General features: G+C 31.3%; 1 protein-coding gene across 1 annotated transcript in view; it reads left to right on the forward strand.

Moving 5' to 3' along the window:
- The window catches only part of LOC139492254 (nuclear pore complex protein Nup205-like), a 74,968-nt gene that overhangs the window by 33,287 nt on the left and 22,640 nt on the right, over positions 1 to 19,041 (forward strand). The window contains exons 21-29 of the mRNA XM_071280455.1: positions 4,054 to 4,153; positions 8,298 to 8,456; positions 10,956 to 11,189; positions 11,671 to 11,814; positions 12,619 to 12,726; positions 13,495 to 13,742; positions 14,424 to 14,615; positions 16,415 to 16,670; positions 16,925 to 17,014. Coding sequence (XP_071136556.1) covers positions 4,054 to 4,153; positions 8,298 to 8,456; positions 10,956 to 11,189; positions 11,671 to 11,814; positions 12,619 to 12,726; positions 13,495 to 13,742; positions 14,424 to 14,615; positions 16,415 to 16,670; positions 16,925 to 17,014 — 1,531 coding nt within the window. The remainder of the gene's footprint in view (positions 1 to 4,053; positions 4,154 to 8,297; positions 8,457 to 10,955; positions 11,190 to 11,670; positions 11,815 to 12,618; positions 12,727 to 13,494; positions 13,743 to 14,423; positions 14,616 to 16,414; positions 16,671 to 16,924; positions 17,015 to 19,041) is intronic.

The raw sequence follows: 19,041 nt of genomic DNA on the forward strand, positions 1-19,041 counted from the left end.
CAATCTATACACAGCTGATCAGGTATTTTATTGGTTGATTATCATTAATTCATAAGGTGATCTTGTCAATCTATACACAGCTGATCAGGTATTCAATTGGTTTATCATTAATTCATAAGGTGATCTTGTCAATCTATACACAGCTGATCAGGTATTCTATTGGTATATCAATAATTCATAAGGTGATCTTGTCAATCTATACACAGCTGATCAGGTATTTTATTGGTTGTATATTATTAATTCATAAGGTGATCTCTTAAATCTATACACAGCTGATCAGGTATTCTATTGCTTGTATATCATTAATTCATAAGGTGATCTCGTCAGTCTATACACAGCTGATCAGGTATTCTATTGGTTTATCATTAATTCATAAGGTGATCTTGTCAATCTATACACAGCTGATCAGGTATTCTATTGGTATATCATTAATTCATAAGGTGATCTTGTCAATCTATACACAGCTGATCAGGTATTTTATTGGTTGTATATTATTAATTCATAAGGTGATCTCTTCAATCTATACACAGCTGATCAGGTATTCTATTGCTTGTATATCATTAATTCATAAAGTGATCTCGTCAGTCTATACACAACTGATCAGGTATTCTATTGGTTTATCATTAATTCATAAGGTGATCTTGTCAATCTATACACAGCTGATCAGGTATTTTATTGGTTGTATATTATTAATTCATAAGGTGATCTCTTCAATCTATACACAGCTGATCAGGTATTCTATTGCTTGTATATCATTAATTCATAAGGTGATCTCGTCAGTCTATACACAGCTGATCAGATATTCAATTGGTTTATCATTAATTCATAAGGTGATCTTGTCAATCTATACACAGCTGATCAGGTATTCTATTGGTATATCATTAATTCATAAGGTGATCTTGTCAATCTATACACAGCTGATCAGGTATTTTATTGGTTGTATATTATTAATTCATAAGGTGATCTCTTCAATCTATACACAGCTGATCAGGTATTCTATTGCTTGTATATCATTAATTCATAAGGTGATCTCGTCAGTCTATACACAGCTGATCAGGTATTCTATTGGTTTATCATTAATTCATAAGGTGATCTTGTCAATCTATACACAGCTGATCAGGTATTCTATTGGTATATCAATTATTCATAAGGTGATCTTGTCAATCTATACACAGCTGATCAGGTATTTTATTGGTTGATTATCATTAATTCATAAGGTGATCTTGTCAATCTATACACAGCTGATCAGGTATTCAATTGGTTTATCATTAATTCATAAGGTGATCTTGTCAATCTATACACAGCTGATCAGGTATTCTATTGGTATATCAATAATTCATAAGGTGATCTTGTCAATCTATACACAGCTGATCAGGTATTTTATTGGTTGTATATTATTAATTCATAAGGTGATCTCTTCAATCTATACACAGCTGATCAGGTATTCTATTGGTTGTATATCATTAATTCATAAGGTGATCTCTTCAATCTATACACAGCTGATCAGGTATTTTATTGGTTGTATATCATTAAATCACAAGCTGATCTCGTCAATCTATACACAGCTGATCAGGTATTTTATTGGTTGTATATCATTAATTCATAAGGTGATCTCTTCAATCTATACACAGCTGATCAGGTATTTTATTGGTTGTATATCATTAAATCACAAGCTGATCTCGTCAATCTATACACAGCTGATCAGGTATTTTATTGGTTGTATATCATTAATTCATAAGGTGATCTCTTCAATCTATACACAGCTGATCAGGTATTTTATTGGTTGTATATCATTAAATCACAAGCTGATCTCGTCAATCTATACACAGCTGATCAGGTATTCTATTGTTTGTATATCATTAATTCATAAGGTGATGGATGATATCGTTTGTTTTGATATGGAGATACACAGTGAAGAGTTGATGCGATCCATTGAATATGTCATAGAGTTTTATGGAATCCATATGCAACTATACTATCACGTCATAGAGTTTTATGGAATCCATATGCAACTATACTATCACGTCATAGAGTTTTATGGAATCCATATGCAACTATACTATCAAGAGCTGCACATGAACATGAAAAAAAATCTATGCGTAACAGTTATACTCTCTGAGATATGGCAAATCAAATATCTAGATTGTATATATTTTTCCAAAGATATTACGTATACACAGTTATTACAGCAAAAAAGATATGGTGACCCATTATAGTTGCGTAAAAAATGTTTAAAACATATCACAAGGAAAGACAATTTTTATATGACCACAAAAATTTTTTGTTGTCGTATATTGGTATCACGTTGTTGTCGTCTTCATCCGCATCGTACGAAAACAGTTCGTTTCCGGACAATAAATTTAGGATAGGTGAATAGAAATCCATGAAATTTGTACACAAGGTTTATAACCTCAAAAGGAAGGTTAGGATTGAATCTAGGTTTTATGGTCCAAACAGTTGAGGAATTAGGGGCCAAAAAGGGGTCCAAATAAGAATTTTTGTAGTTTCCAGACAATAACTTGTGTTTAAGTGTATGAATCTCTCTGAAATTAAACCACAAGTTTCCATACCCCAAAGAGATGGTTAGGATTGACTTTAAGGGGTTATGGCTCAAACCATTTAGGAATTAGGGGCAAAAAAGGGACAAAAACAAGGGTTTTCTGGTTAATGTACAATTAAGACAATATTAAAGCAGTCTAAAGGAGGTTATCCAATCACATTGATAGGACAATGTATTGAAATGGGTAATTATGGTTGCAAACTCCATTAGAAATTTGAATTGAAATTATGACCATATCTTGAGGGAAATTCGCAACAGCATAGTATATTGCACAATAGCAAAAAATTAAATATAAATTAAAATCATATAACAAATTCTTAGTTCTTTGACTACAGTTATTCTGTGTCTGAAACCTTTCATGTGTCAAATGTTTAATAACAATTTAATTTCAGACCTGTATCAAGTGCTAATATTGTGACCAATTTGGTCCCAACTGTTAGGGGTTGGACCTCTGCGGTCCTATCCAGCTGTGCTCAGCAAAGCAATTTATTTAGAGAATAATATTACTTCTACAGTACAACTTAATGTATAAATATCAATAAATTCTTCAATAAGCTGAGTAATGATAAAGTTAACTGTTGTCTCTTTGACACATTCCCCATTTCCATTCTCAATTTTATTGAGTATTTATGTATCAAATTACAGACCAAGCTTGACTTTTTAAACCTAAGAAATATTTTGAGAAATATCAATTCAATTACATATTTGTTTGAGCAGTTATTCTGGAAACAATATAAAATATTTTCAGTGACCAATGAAGATCAACACAGGATTAAAGGATTGTGTATGCTTTAGGACGAAAAAAATAATTATATTTTAAAAGAATTATACTTCTATTCATTGTTTGAATTGAAATTTATAACAAATGTATTGAACAAGATTATTAAATGTAAAGTGAATGTGTATACAATTCATGCATCATCTGTGACAAAAAAAGAAGATGTGGTATGATTGCCAATGAGACAACTCTCCATAAGAGACCAACATGACACAGAAATTAACAACGATAGGTCACTGTAGGCCTTCAATAATGAGCAAAGCCCATACCACATAGTCCGCTATTAAAAGGCCCCAAAATAACAATGTAAAACAATTCAAACAAGAAAATTAACGGTCTTATTCATGTATAAAAAATGAGAATATGGTTGATCACTTGAAACTAGAGATATCAGATTGAACAGTTGTTCTGATGGGATGCATATATTAAAAAAAGATGATGTAAAAGGAAAGAACCAACACACCTTGTATAGGATCATATAACCATATTTAAAGAAATAAAGTATATCTATTAACACTTGTATGTGTTTTGTAGATGAATGAATAAAGAGGTCATACTTAAAAATGTTGTTTGTGCAAAATCTCCCACTAAGCTGTCATAGATAAGGGGGAGATCTCCCTCTTTGACGGTATCAGAGGTTGGCAGGTATGTCCTTGTCCCTTCTACTTGGTTATATTTTTCTATTTCAATTAATTTCAAATTGTTTTTATTACAGAAAACTAAAAGTGAATTATTGCATGGATTTGTTGAATGTTTAGAAGTTGATGACCCAGAAGTATCACAAGACAACATGATCATTCTGAATGAAGAAAAAGGTTTGTTTTGTGATTTTGTTCATTTGTATTCATGATCTTTGTGTTTATTAAGAATCAAGCTCAGCTTAAAAGTATGATTAATGCCACCCATACATCAATATTTTGGTTTGGGGATGAAATTTCTTGACCAACTTTGCCTTATCTTGTGCCATTAGGTGAGAAAAATCTCAATTGATATTTGGTTAAAGGTGACAACTATTGTTAGACTGAAATTTGTTTTAAATTCTGTTTTCTAGATATTATATACCTTAAGCTTTATTATATACTTAGTAGTAAATACAGATAAATTGTATGTGTAGTACAATCATTGGCAAGCGTGCTGTATCAGCCACCCGTGATGATATCGATAGCAGCACGGTTGCAAAAGCTTTATCACACCTTTAACCCTTTCACCGATTGCTGCCCAGACAGAAGCTACTCTGAGACGATGGCTTCCCTGGCTACTATTACTCAAGTGGGAGATCTTCATAATAAATGTCAATAAAAACTTGTTTGTAGTTATTTGTGTATTTATTTCATTCACTAACACCATGTTCACAGTTTTGTTCATGTTTTGATAATTTTTTCCTCATAAAATATTCGAATTTTCACATTTTCGGCATTATCTTGGTGAAATTCTCAAAATTCTGCTCTTAGACCCCAAATCGTAATTTTTTAACCCAAAACGGCAAAATTTTGAAAATTTTTATGAGGCTGCACAAATTCCTCACACTGAACGATGTCCATTCCAAGTGTTTTGTACATAAAACAACATTTTATGTCAAAAAAGTAAACTAGTTTCGCTTCAATTCTTCCATATTCTTTCAAAAAAAATGTTCCCTCATTTCAAATTCTCGTAAATTTCGTAAATTTCGTCTGATTTTGACCCGGTTTTCAACAAACGGAAGCACCATGTTTACACTTTAATCCGGGTATTCATCAAAGAAAGATAACTCATGTTTGCACTGTTTTGAGCGGGAAATATAAAAGAGGTATTCCGATCCCGGTAAAACGGGACTCATCGTCAGCTGTCTGAAGCGTGAATCCCGGTAAACCGGGACTCATTGGCGAAAGGGTTAATCTGTATGACGTCACGTCATCGATTGCAGTCACTGTTGCAAAGGCATGTCAAACCTATAATCTGTATGACGTCATGTTACATAAAAAAACATCTACTTGAGGTATATGTATATAATAAAGTGTATATGATATGGCTTTTTCAATATCACACACCATATCAACCCTCAACCAATATAATCCCTCGAGCAGAGCTCTTGGGATTATATTGGTGTCTCGGTTTGATACAGATGCGATATTGAAAAAGCCATATGATATTCTCTATTACGCCATCGTCAGCAAATTGTAATCCCCATGTCTCTAATTCTGAGACTTTCTACACAGGGAAGACAAAAACTATATTGAGCTACTCATATAGTATGATTTGAATCTGGAATGATTATGAATTCTTGAAAATTGATAAGAAATTGTATGATGAAAACTAAGCCCTTTATGGATGGTTAGTGATGAAAGTTTGGTTAGTTTTCATGATACATATCTTATCAATTTTCAGGAATTCAAAAATAATTCCCGATTTTGTTCTAGATCTGTGTATACAACATAAGGAAATCACCATATTTAAGTTTATATTACCTTTCATTTGAATGTTGATAGCTTTACAGGTTTAATTTGAAATTTGAAAGATTCATAAAAATTCTAAACCTAGCAATGCCTTCAATTTGATGAAGTCTCCAAAAGTATCCTATTGGTCTAAACAGTGTTATAATTATGGTGCATTAGAAATAGTACCTTAATACTGGTTTTACTTATTAACTTTTTTTGGATTCGAGCGTCACTGATGAATCTTTTGTAGACAAAAAGCGTGTCTGGCCTAATTAAAATTTAATCCTGGTATCTATGATGAGTTTATTTACACCTTAACTGCTATGGTTCTTAACAGTTTATAAGAAGTTGGTCGTCATCTTCAGCATGAATTTGAAAAGTCTATAAACAGTTAATTGAGAAGGTAGTTGTTATGCAATTGTGAATCGCCCCTAAAAAAAAAATGATTTAGAAAAGAAATTTGAGCTTGTGATGTATTGGAGCACTTAAATTGAGGGGAGTGTTGAAAACATGGGTGGTATATGTTCAAAGTGGTAGTGGATCTTAATAAAGAAAACTTTTAATCATGACATAAGTTTGGAAACTGCAGTAATGCAACATAAAAGATTTAGTTTAAAATGAAGATTGTGAATTGACCGTTTCAGAATCTAATGCATCATGCCGCAGTGTTTTCCCTAGGTTATTCATGCATGGCGGTACCGCTACGCATAAAATTTTGGCTGCCATGCATTTATCATACCCGCTATGCATCCCGCTATGTGTGAAATTTTTATTATCTTACAATATGAAGTGACAATTGACAAAACTCTACAGGTGTTTCAAACTCACTGGACTGATAATTGATCGTTATTAGATGCAACGCTCTGATTTTACAACCACGTTGATTAGATAGAACAACATTCAAGTTTTCGATTGCATAATAGAAATCGGGAGTTCAAATTGTTTTAATGATAAATAGTATAGCCTGATACAGCTTCCAAATATCCTTCTGTGAACAAATAAAAAGTAAACCTTTTGCAGTATAAATTTTACGTTTTGAAATCATAAGTCTGACATCGAAATATTTATATCAAACGCAGTTGATTAGTTGTAACAGAGAATACACATCATTGGGTTGAAACATGATGTAAGCATAAAAGATTTATTTAAAGTCGGTTATACATATAACAATACAACATAAGCTCTGTAGATGTAACTTTGACCTCCGTAGCAGAGTTCAAAAAATTTATGGGTCACTGAATATTCACAATTCAGATCGTTTTTGTTTTGATGTTTTTATTTTTGAAACTAATCTTTCAAACTAGTTTTAATCCAGAAGAAAGTAAAAACATTGCTTGACTGTACCTTAAGTTGAATATCTATATCCAAATTAAATTAATTAAAACTAATCCATGATCACAAATTGAATGCTTTGTTTACAATTGTTGAAAGCCATGTGCTTTTTGGCGGGAAAATTCGGGAAACCCCTTATTAACAGGAAACAGTTACATTTCATTGTTATTTATAGACAGTAGGAATTTCATTTTGGAAATCATTTTGATTAACTGCTAAGATTTATTTATGAAAAATTAATAATTTCTTGGGGTGAAACTGATAATACTTTTTTTTTATAAAAATAATTTGCATCTAGGGGTATGGAAAGGGGGGCTGTTTTTTTTCAATAATATTACAAATATATATAAAGTTCACCAGTCTGAAAATACATGGTTAAATGGATTTTAATTCTGAAAAACTCATGTTTATTTAATTCCTTTATTATTTCCATCATAATCAGAAACAAGCTACATGTATTAGGTATTTCAAACATATATTTTTGGCTTTTATATAAGAACATTCAAGACTATTAATATGCATGTGCCTGTAGTAAAACAAACCTGGTAGAGCCTAAAAAAATTCTACAGGGCCCTTGAAAAAACTTTTGGATCCAGGCTGGCCTTGAGAGAAAATGTTAAGTATTGTTCCTGACTGTATTGCAGATTTATGTGAAGTTTTTAAACTGACATGCACAATTCATTTCACAAGTGTAATAAAAATAATTCTACAAAACAACGCCGCGCATCGCATTGCAAATTCATCTTAGACCCACCATGCATCAAGAATTTTCTAGGGAAGACACTGCATGGGTAATATTTTCAAAAGTGTACACTGAAACGTCCTGATTGGTGAAAAATGTCATAAACAATGGAAATTTAACCAATGATGTGAAGTTATTTTCATTTCGGGGTACGAACATTGAAATTACCCATTGTTCTTTAGATTCAAAAACGCCAAGTACGTAACATTAAAGATGATCTAACTGAGCTAAAGTGGTGCTAAATCAAAACCAACTTCACCTTTCTGGCATACAATTTCACCTGGAAGAAGACTCATAAGATACACATAATTCTTTATCAAGCAAAAGTAAAACATTGACAAATTTCGGATTACCAGAAAAGTTTTCAAAAGAAATGGAACAAAATCAAGTCACAATATGATCTAGAGTTATGCACAAGTTTTAACTTGAAAAGCTTTGATTTATATTGAAAGTAAGATTTGTGTTTTTTAGATGAAGAGATATCATTATCTGGTGTGAGAAATTCTACAAGACAGTATTTACTTCACACTATAATTTACTCACTAGAACAGCCTGCACCAAATCTTGCTCACTACCTGCTGGGATTTGAACTTTCCAAACCTGTCAACAAAACAAATTTACAAGACCCTGGTAAGTAGGAAACAATAAATGTTGTCAACACGCTATGGTATTTTTTTATTTTGTAGATAAATTTTTATTATTGTGATCCTGAGATGGGATACAAAAATAGCTTTAGAATATCATGAATATATAAAGGGAAACTGACAATGCCATGGCCAAAAATAAGACGGTCCACAAAACAATAAATTGAAAACTAAAGACTTGAGAGTGACACAGAACCTACCAAACTTTCTAAAAAAAGTACTGAAGTTAAGTCCTCATATAAAAGATGAATTGGAAAGTGTCACACTGTTTCATATATGTCATTATAGATGCTTTGTCATTTGTTTGTAAACATTAATGTAAACAGGAGACATACTATAAACAATCACTTGATTATAATTCAATTGATACATGTATATAAAAAGTATACAAACTAGCCTACAATGAAGTAAATATGAAAAAAAGAAACTATAAATTCCCCATGCCGGGTCGCCCTATAGTGACCAGTCTGTCCCTCTGTCCATAACAATTTTGTTTCTGCTCTATATCTAGAGAACCGTGATGATTTCAAAGTTTATACTTGAAATGTATTTAAACCATTGCCAGAGGGGTTTTTGAAATTTTAATTCAGGGTTTTTATTAGTCAGCTACATGTGAAGCGTTTTCAGATTCATCACTCAACAGCTTTTTGTTTACCTTATACTTTTGAGCAGGGGGGGGGGTATCATTAGTGATCAGTAACCAACAAATTCACTTGTTAACAAAATGGGAATGCATGAAAAATAAAAAAAATAATTTTTGGCTCTATCAAATCTCTTATTGTTCACATGCCAAACCCTTTACAAATATGTATGTGTTTATTGAGATAGGGGACTATGTATTGCAATGCAATACTCTCAGGATTCTTATTGAGAAAGTATAAGTAACAATTTTGTTTTCTAGACACCTGCTATCTTAAACTTCCTGGGGCATACAGTCCTGCAGTCATCATATTTCCTTTGGTTAATTTATCAAGTTTCCTATTATGATTTGTAACACAATTATATAGGTAAAAATTTTCAATAATAGTGCATGTTTTATTTATCCTTCCTAGCATACTTGCATTTTAAACCAGATTCAGATTCAATATTTTATTATAGTCTCACCACATACAAACATAAAATGAGATTCACATACATAGATTTAAAACATTAAAACATTTGCATTGCATGTACCAATCTTAAAAAGATTTATGAGAGACTTTTAAGATATACTATATACATATAAACTTATTTTTACACATTTAGAATTAAAAATTCTGACATAATATACATTTTTACTAAATGATATTAAAACATTTGTTTCTTTAAAAACTAGTGAAATAAAATACTATTTCTTCTTAATAAAATGTTGTTGCAGGTTTTGGCAACTATAGCAGCAACATTGTCATTACTAAATAAAAATATAAATTTTTCATTATCTGATAAAAGGTTAAAATGTTCATTAAAATGTAAAGCTTCATGTATCATGATTTGTCTTAGATCCACATATAATGGGCATTTTAAAATGACATGCATTTCATCTTCAACAATAGAGCTACAGTTAAAACATGTCCTCTCGTGGACTTCTTTCTTTTCATATCTTCCAGTATCTAGTTTTAGTGGAGCTACCCCACATCTAAATTTAGCAAATGAACTTCTGTTCTTTAAAGATATAATATTTTGCAAATAATTTTCAGTACAATAGTTATTTTTAAACAATTTGTAAGTTCTTAATTTACTTCCCTCTGCATATGCAGCAACTCTTGTACACCATTTTGATTTAAAATTATCAAATACATCCTCCTCAATTTGTTTAATACAATTTTTGTTTAATACATTTGATTCAAAATTACAATATTGCTCATAATTATACAATTTTAACATTTCTATAACTCTAAAACTCCAGTTTTTAATTCTAGTATTACACTTTCGTAAAGACCACTTAAAAATTTTAAAATTTATCCTGTGTGGGTCCATTATAGAACACCTAGCCCAATGTCTCAAGACACTTGACCATTGTTTAACGCATGGAGGTTTCCAGCCCATATCACCAGCTATGGCATCATTTGGTGTGTATTTGCCAACACCCATGAAAAATCTCATGGCCCTGTTTTGGACTGCATTTATGCAGGAAAAGTCTCTTGTTCCCCAAATACCTGCGCCATAACTAATAACTGACCATAACATTGTATCAAACAGTTTTGAAAAAATTTTGTGCTGGAAACCACCATGCATTTTACTCTTTACAATTAATAATCCTAATGCTCTACTGGCTGACTTCGCTACTGCCTTAGCCATTAACTGATAATCTAAATATTCAGTAAGTAATAAGCCTAAATATTGATAACTTTTTACACATTCTATACTATTACCACTAATAGAAAAAATACATTGTATAATACTCAAGAAACGTGCAATTTAGTGAGCATCATTCACATGTATCCAGGGATATACATTGTACTTCAATAACCAGTAAAAAGATTTGTTTTATTTTTTACTCAAAAAGGTATTCTTGGATCCCAGAAGACTTGTCTTCATTCATTGTTGACAATTTTGGATAAAGGAATAGGAACACTTGGAGGACCACAAGCATTGATAGAGACCCCAAAATTGTCAGAACTCTTCTACAAGTTGGTTTATATGTTAGCTGCAAACAAAGATACATCAGCAGCCATCTTAAGATATCTTAGAACATCCTGGGACTTTCTGTACAGGCATCTCCAGCATGTGCCATTTAATGGTTAGTTATAATTTATTTTGTAAAATATTGATCTATATTAACATATTTAATTGCCATTTACCCAATTAAGTTCTTATCTGAAATGCTTCAAAAATAGTCATGTTTCTTTAAATTTGTCTGAAAGGCAACAAGATTGAAATACTATGGAAAAGAGGAATGTAGTGTATATTCATGACAAATTCATAACACAAAAATGCAAAGAAACATTGCTTTTTCAAAGTCAATAATATCAATAACTTATATTATTCCACTGCATGTTAATTTTGATAGCGAAATCAACATTTGATTAGTTGAAACTTTCCCACATGATTTGGAACAAATCTTCATATTCCCTTCTGAGTATCATATTCCTATCTGAACGTAGGGATTGCCTTGTGCGACGTTACCCCCGGTTAATGTTTTAAAACTTTTTAAAAAAAAAATTTGTCAAGCCTTCGACTTTTGTCGATTCTCTGCATTTTATTTTTTTCTGATCTTTTAGGTCCTTTTGTGACAAACCACCAGTCTTGGTTACTGAGAACTGTAGCTATAGAGTTACGCATGACAACTTTAAACCGTCAGAGGTCACATACACAGCGGCTGATGAAACTTTTACTTGATGATCATATTGATGATCCAGAACAAGGTATGTGTAAAGTTTACATCTCAAAAAGGGGGGGGGGGGTGTGTTAAGAACAAGGTATATATGTGTAAAGTTTAACATTGTGGGAGGGGAAACAAAACATATTGATTTGTGGTCTTTCAATATATCAAAACTTGCCTTCTTCAGATAATATCTCGATGAGGATTTTTGTGTGATTAGTTTGATATTGATGTCCAATTGGGAATCCAAAATTTTCGTAAGTAGGGGCCCGCTTCGTTCATGCTCCAGTGATTCCCTTTATAATCAAACAAATTTTTCCCAGAAAAGGGGTGGCTGGGCTGGGGAGTTGACTGCTTATAGGTGTTATTGTCATTATGTGTTGGTCAAACACTAAATAAGAAAAAGAGAAACTGTAAACAGCAAATATGATCAGCAATACATGATCTACAAATGGGTCAATAATGCTAAAATTGTAAATCAAGTCAATCTGCAATACAAGATCATCAAAAAGGAGGTCATAGTAATGAATTCTAGAATCTAATATTGGAGAGAAGCCATTGTTGCACCTTGATCCAGCTGAGTGACAATCAAAATTGACATAAAAAAGATTATTAATATTTGCAGATTTTTATCTTGGTATTCGCAAAATTTGAAAAATTTGAAATGATACTTTAATAGAATTGAGAATAGAAACGGGGAATATGTCAAAGAGACAACAACCCGACCATAGAGCAGACAACAACCGAAAGCTGCCATTCATGCCATTGGGTCTGCAAGGTATGAAATTTTTCAAAATATAAATTGTAAATTTTTTTCCCGATTGCTGATCATGTGACTTTGTTTTAGGTATACTTCCGGGTATTGATGAGACAGTAGACACAGGATTTGATAAGTTTTCTGACACTTCCTATTTCCAGTCATCATTTCATTCACACACAACCAAACAGCTTCAAGGTAAGAAAATCTACCCTTAATTTACTTAACTTACATTAAAGGGGCATAAGCTGTCAAATTCATGTTAACCAATTTAACCCAAATTATTATGTCTAATTTATAACACTGAAATTTTCTTTCCAATTACAAAAAGTCCTAAAAAAACAATGCATCGACTCATTAAAATGTATCAGCATTTGTGTTTATTTTAAACTAAACACCATAGAACGAATTATCTATCAAGATGACCTCCAAAGACTGCAGGTTGTCATTTTAACTGACATAAACATTTTTCATATTTTTATATATATACAAATTTTCTCTATTCTGAATTTGTAAGCACCCATTACTCTCTCTTTCTTTTCCATTTTTTTTGCTCATTTTTCTTTGATATTAACCCTTCACATAGCTGCCCTGACAGAAGCTACTCTGAGATGATGTCTTCGTTAGCTATTGTGACACAAGTGAGAGATCTTGATTTAGTTGTAACCTTCTATATCTTTTGGTGGAGAGTGTCCCATGGCAATCATACCATATCTTCTTAATTTTACATGTCAGTTTTCTGGTTCTAATTCTCACCTAGCATAATCATATAAAAAAAATAGGATGTACCAAAGTTTGCCTTTTAACCTTTATATTTTGAAATGTGATTCCCAATACTTTCCATTTTTACGTAAATATGCACACAAACAAATTGTGAAAAATTTTGGTTATATTTATATCATTGATTTCATGATATATTATAAATAAACACATCGAATATAAAGTAGTAATTGTTTCTGTTATTAGGTCGTCAGATAAGAAGGAAGATCTTAAGCCTGTTAGACTCAGTAGAATTTACTCAAGTATATCCTCAACCACTGACACTTGAGTATTTTGATCCTGGTATGATAGAACAAGTAATACAGAAAACCGAGTCAAAGACAGAAGATGATACCGTCTACTGTAACGTTAAATTGTTACACAGTATATTACTCAATGAATTATCTAATGTCCAGAGTAATGTTATGGTGGCCAACAGACCTAGAATTCTAGAGGTAAAATATCAGTTGTGTCATAATTGAAGTAAAGGACTAGATAAAATATTGTGTTTATATGGCCCTGTAAATTTGACTTAAAATAGATAATTTGATGATACAATAATTGGTTACTTTTTTAATCTACTAAATGTAAGCCTTTATGATAATGATAATATTATGAGAGTCATGATGAATCAAATTGATAATGTTGTCTTTTAAAAGAGTCAAAAGTGGCAATATACCTCAGTCAAAAGAAGGATAATTTTGAGATCATTTGTTTGATGGAAGGGAGGTTCTATTGCAATACCAGGTGTCATTGGTCTGTCTGTGGTTCTTTTGAGTTCCTCTCAAGATTTGTTTATCTGCCATGTCTTTGACAAGATCCAAAATTAATATTTAATCAGTATTTCTAACTTAAAATGTTTTGTTTTCTTCCCCAAATTATATTTGTATTCATCATATTCTTGTTATTTCTTTAAATTAGTTACCATTATTTGAAAATCAATTGATTTTGACTCTCGATAGTTAAAGTACTGTAATATGATAACTAGGGCTTTGACATATCCAATATTTTGAACCTAATACAACACAAAAGTCTTTTAAGATAAGCAAGTGCTCAAATTTGGTCAGAAATAGTTTGAACTGGCTTTGATACGGAAAGAATTTACACATTGACTTTTAATTTGATTTTTTTTTTAGGAAGTTCAAGGAATTTTGAAGAATGTTGTTTCCCGTAATAGTGTGAGAAAAAGTTTGTCTGTAAAGCAGCAATCCTACGATGCATGGAGACAAGTTGCAGAAATCTGGTTAACTTCCTGTCCAGAAGATCTGATGCCTAGGGAAATTAGACAAACTGTATTGTTTGAGCTTCTACAAGAATTACTCAGCAAAGTACGCGATTATTCTTCATATACTGTGGATTCATTAATATTTGTTGGATACCAATTTTCATGGAATTCGTGGGTACAGGGGAACCATGAATTTAAATGTTCAACTAATTGCAAATTTTCTAAAGGTACATATGCAGACTTTGCCAAAACAAAGAAATAAAATATCCATGGAAATGCAAGTTTTCTTCAATCCACGAAAATTGGTACCCACAAAATAAATGAATCGACAGTAGAAATATTGTCATTTCTCAGTATCCTTGACAAATAGTGAAACTCTTACCAAGATGTCACTTTGGTTGAACAGCATTTATAAATTCTCAGCAATGTCCAGTTTAAATCTGGGAGTCAGTGCCACCATTGCCCCTACTCTCTGAGGATTCTGCAGGTGCCTCATGGTTTGTTGCAAGGCTACATATCTGTGCATATCCAATTTACACTCATTTTCAAGTGGCTTTTTAAATTTTCAGTTTTCATCCTGGCCGACCTCTATAACAGGACCCACTTATTATATTGTTAATCTGTTTCAACCCTTAACATGCATGAGATATTTGTTACTGGACCTAAAGCAAACTTCAATCCACAATTATATAGAAGTTGTTTACTTATTTATGTACCTTCAGCTTTAAATGATTATGCATATACACTGTGTAATACATAAATCTTGTCTGATTGTCTGGTACTGGAGAAAAACTTGGTTAAACCATTGTCCAGAGAGTAAAGTGAAATTAAGATCAGATCAGATAATCTCTCTTTCAAATAAAGAAGGTCCATATATAATCTTGATCATCCATACATTCATCAGATGGTAAAACAAAATTTGATTCTCCAAAAACTGAATAGAATATTACTTATTTCTTATTTAGTATATGGCATGTTTGACTAAGTAAAATACGCCAACCATACAGATTTTTTTTCAAAAAGTCACGTATGTAAAATGTTGTTGCAAAGATTATTTGAAAAGAGTTAGGTAGCGCAGCAGCTCACTCTTGGATTCTAAAGTTTTTCGGCAGAATACTGGTGAATAGGTGTGATTCAAATGGCTTGTTTCAAACATTTCAACAATTTACTACATTTCATTACTTTTTGAACCACATATATACCTGATTCTATATAGCTATAAGAAGATGTGGTATGAGACAACTCTCCTATAAATGGCAATTTCTTCAGCAATCCTGGACAAAATTTGCATAAGTAAAGTTTTTCGTTTGGCCTAGTAATATATGGTCACTTCCCCAAAGAGCAAGATGTTAAAAAAGTTTATAGTGTCAAACAGCATGAGTAATGAATTTGTACACCGATTTCAGATTAAACAACTACATTTTTGTGATTTTAATCACACTTTTTTAATCATTAGTGAGCCAATACAGTTCATATTATTTGTTCCATTGCCTCATACTAAAATGTGCAAGCCAGGTCCTCGTTGGCAATGTGAGTTTTTAGAGATTTAGAAATCATTCTTTCACCTTGTTTTCATTTCAATGCACTTTCATTTAGAAAAAAATATCAGTATGACAGATTATTTTTAAGTGAGCAAATTGAAGTTTACCCTTTGTGTAAATGTTAAATGTTTGGTATAAATGGTTAAAACTAAACAGATTGAATTACAAACATAAGAATAACTAAGAAAAACTTGATTTGTATATGATCCAAGGATTGTATATTGTAAATTACAAACATAAGAATAACCAAGAAAAACGATTTGTACATGTATATGATCCAAGGATTGTATATTGTAAATTATAAACCTAAGAATAATCAAGAAAAACGATTTGTATATGATCCAAGGATTGTATATTTTAGGTGGCTGAAGAAGATGCTTTGACTGAATTGACGGCTCCTGTTTCTGGTACCTTTCTAACATTGATGGCCAATTTGAAACAATGTTTTGTTGTAGAGCAGACCCAAGGAAACAGGGAAAGCTCTTCAAAATACTCCAGTATGTTAGAGGACCCTGGAAGTAAAACCCCATGGGTTCAAAGTTCTGGTTCACGTACACTGTTTGCAACCTCTCTTCAGCTTGTATTGAAAGGGTTAATTGATCATGTGATGTGTTCTGGTGAGTTAACCAACATAAATCTTGTATTAAAAAGTTTCACGCAATATGCAGCTTTGTAACTTTGGTGAATTGTTTATATCTATTGACATGAGCTCCATTTTTCTATTTTGATCAATTTTAGAATTACGTTTCTGAGTTATGGGATTTCATTCATTAAAAAAGGGTTATTTTCCAGGTTTCAGACATTATCGTTATTCAATTATGAAAATTAGCTGTTGTTGGCAATGATCAGTCTTGGATATTTTTATTTTTAGGTGGGGGTCAACAAAGGGTGAGGGCAAACTTATATGGAGCCCTACTGTACTACCTACAGATTGCAGAGAAACCTAAAAGTCAGCAGAAAGGTATATAGTTTACAATTATATCACCATCACAACACAATCTTTTTATGAGGTGAAAATCTAAGAATAGCAAGGAATTGTCAGAAGTAAACCAGAATGTTGTAATGGAAAATATACCATCTGTCATAAATTTTAACAGTATAATTAAATTTGATCAAACTGCACGTAAAGTTCGGAAAGATCAACAAACACTGTTCATTTCACAATTAATTTTTTCAAATCAAATCAAATATTTTATTGTCATATAAACTTTACAGTTTGTGACCAACATATATTAATACAATAAACACAATAAACATATATACATACATATTAAACATACAAAATATCAACAGCATTAAAATGTATAACAACAAACAAGTTGTTAAGAGTCCCCTGCCCTCAGTTCTAATGACTTTTTCAAGAAGGATCCTAACTTATTTGTTTGTAAAGGCGATGATGGATTTAGTAAATAATGAATTTTTTCTTCTTCATTTAAATTATTAAAGTTATTATTTTCTGTACATATGTGATGAAAAAATTCATTTCTTAGAGTTTTATTATACTCACAATATAGTAAAAAATGTTTCTCATCCTCTAGTATTTTACATTTATGGCAAAGACGTTCCTCTCTTGGGATTTTAAAATATCTCCCCTTTTCAATCAAGAGGGAGTGATCACTTATTCTAAATTTAGTGATTAATCTCCTTATCTGAAAATTAGATGTATTTAGATAATATTCTAGTTTGTAATCTTTTTTAAGTTTTTTATAGAGAAAAAATTTACTTTTATCATCGATGTTTTGAAATTTATTTTGAATTAAATCTTCATATCTATTTTTCATTTTTAACTTTATATCGTTTTTTATTTTATTTACATCTTTTATTTCCTTACAAGTAGAAAGAATATTAAGGTCAACGTTAGTCTCTTTGACAATATTTTTAGCATATGTATACCATGAGTAAGTTCCTGTCAAATCTAGAGACTGTGCTAGAGAAAAAGCTTCCTTTAACAATGGATTAATATTATTATTATATAGTCTAGCTAAATATAAAAGGGTTTGTGTTTTAATAAAACATTCTATAGGCAATCTTCCTAATTCAACTCTTGCTCCTAAATTGGATGCATTTTTTCTTATCCCTAGAGTAGATTTACAAAATTTAAGATGCATATTTTCTATGGGGGTTTTGTCTATAAAATCAAGTTGATTAATTTCTTTTCCTGAAGTTAAGGCTCTGCTTTTGGCTCGATGAAAAGAAATATATGTATCCAAATATGTTACTTCTGAATTATAGGTCATAATTGGTTTTACTAAAGAATCAAAAAGATTATTTGCTACTTTTATAGGTAGATTATTCAATGATTTAGTATATGATTTTATTGCAAAAAATACTTTTTTTGCTTTTTTTGTCAGCTCTAAAGTACTTTGTGATAAATTTCCATTACATTTTATCAACATTCCCAAAAATGAATATTCTGTTACACTCTCTATGGCTTTATTCTCATAGTAAATATGTGATGTTTCACTTTTATGTTTTGACTGACTAAAAATCATGGATTTAGTTTTGTTTGTATTCAAAGAGAGTTGCCATTTGTTACAATATAATTTAACGTTATTTAAACTGTTTTGTAGACCCTCTTTTGATTCTGACAGGATTAAAAGATCATCCGCAAAAAGAAGGCATCCTACCTTACTATTTATAAGTTTAAGGGGACTTGAATCATTTCCCTCAAAATTTTTTACAATATCATTTATAAAGACATTAAATAAAGTGGGACTTAGTGTGTCTCCCTGTTTAACCCCTCTAGCAATATTAAAATATTCTGATACATAATCTTTATATTTTAAAGATGATTTAGTATTTAAGTATTGTTGTTTTATAACTCTATAAAAAGACTTGCCAACTCCCATTTTACATAATTTATAAAGTAAAGCAGTTCTCCATACTGAATCAAAAGCCTTTTTCAGATCTATGAAGCAGGCATAAATCTTTTTTTTCTCTTTATGTAAATATTTATTAATCAAGGACTTTAATAAAAAGATGCTATCA

Source organism: Mytilus edulis, chromosome 10 (assembly GCF_963676685.1).
Source record: "Mytilus edulis chromosome 10, xbMytEdul2.2, whole genome shotgun sequence".
NCBI classification, from domain to species: domain Eukaryota; kingdom Metazoa; phylum Mollusca; class Bivalvia; order Mytilida; family Mytilidae; genus Mytilus; species Mytilus edulis.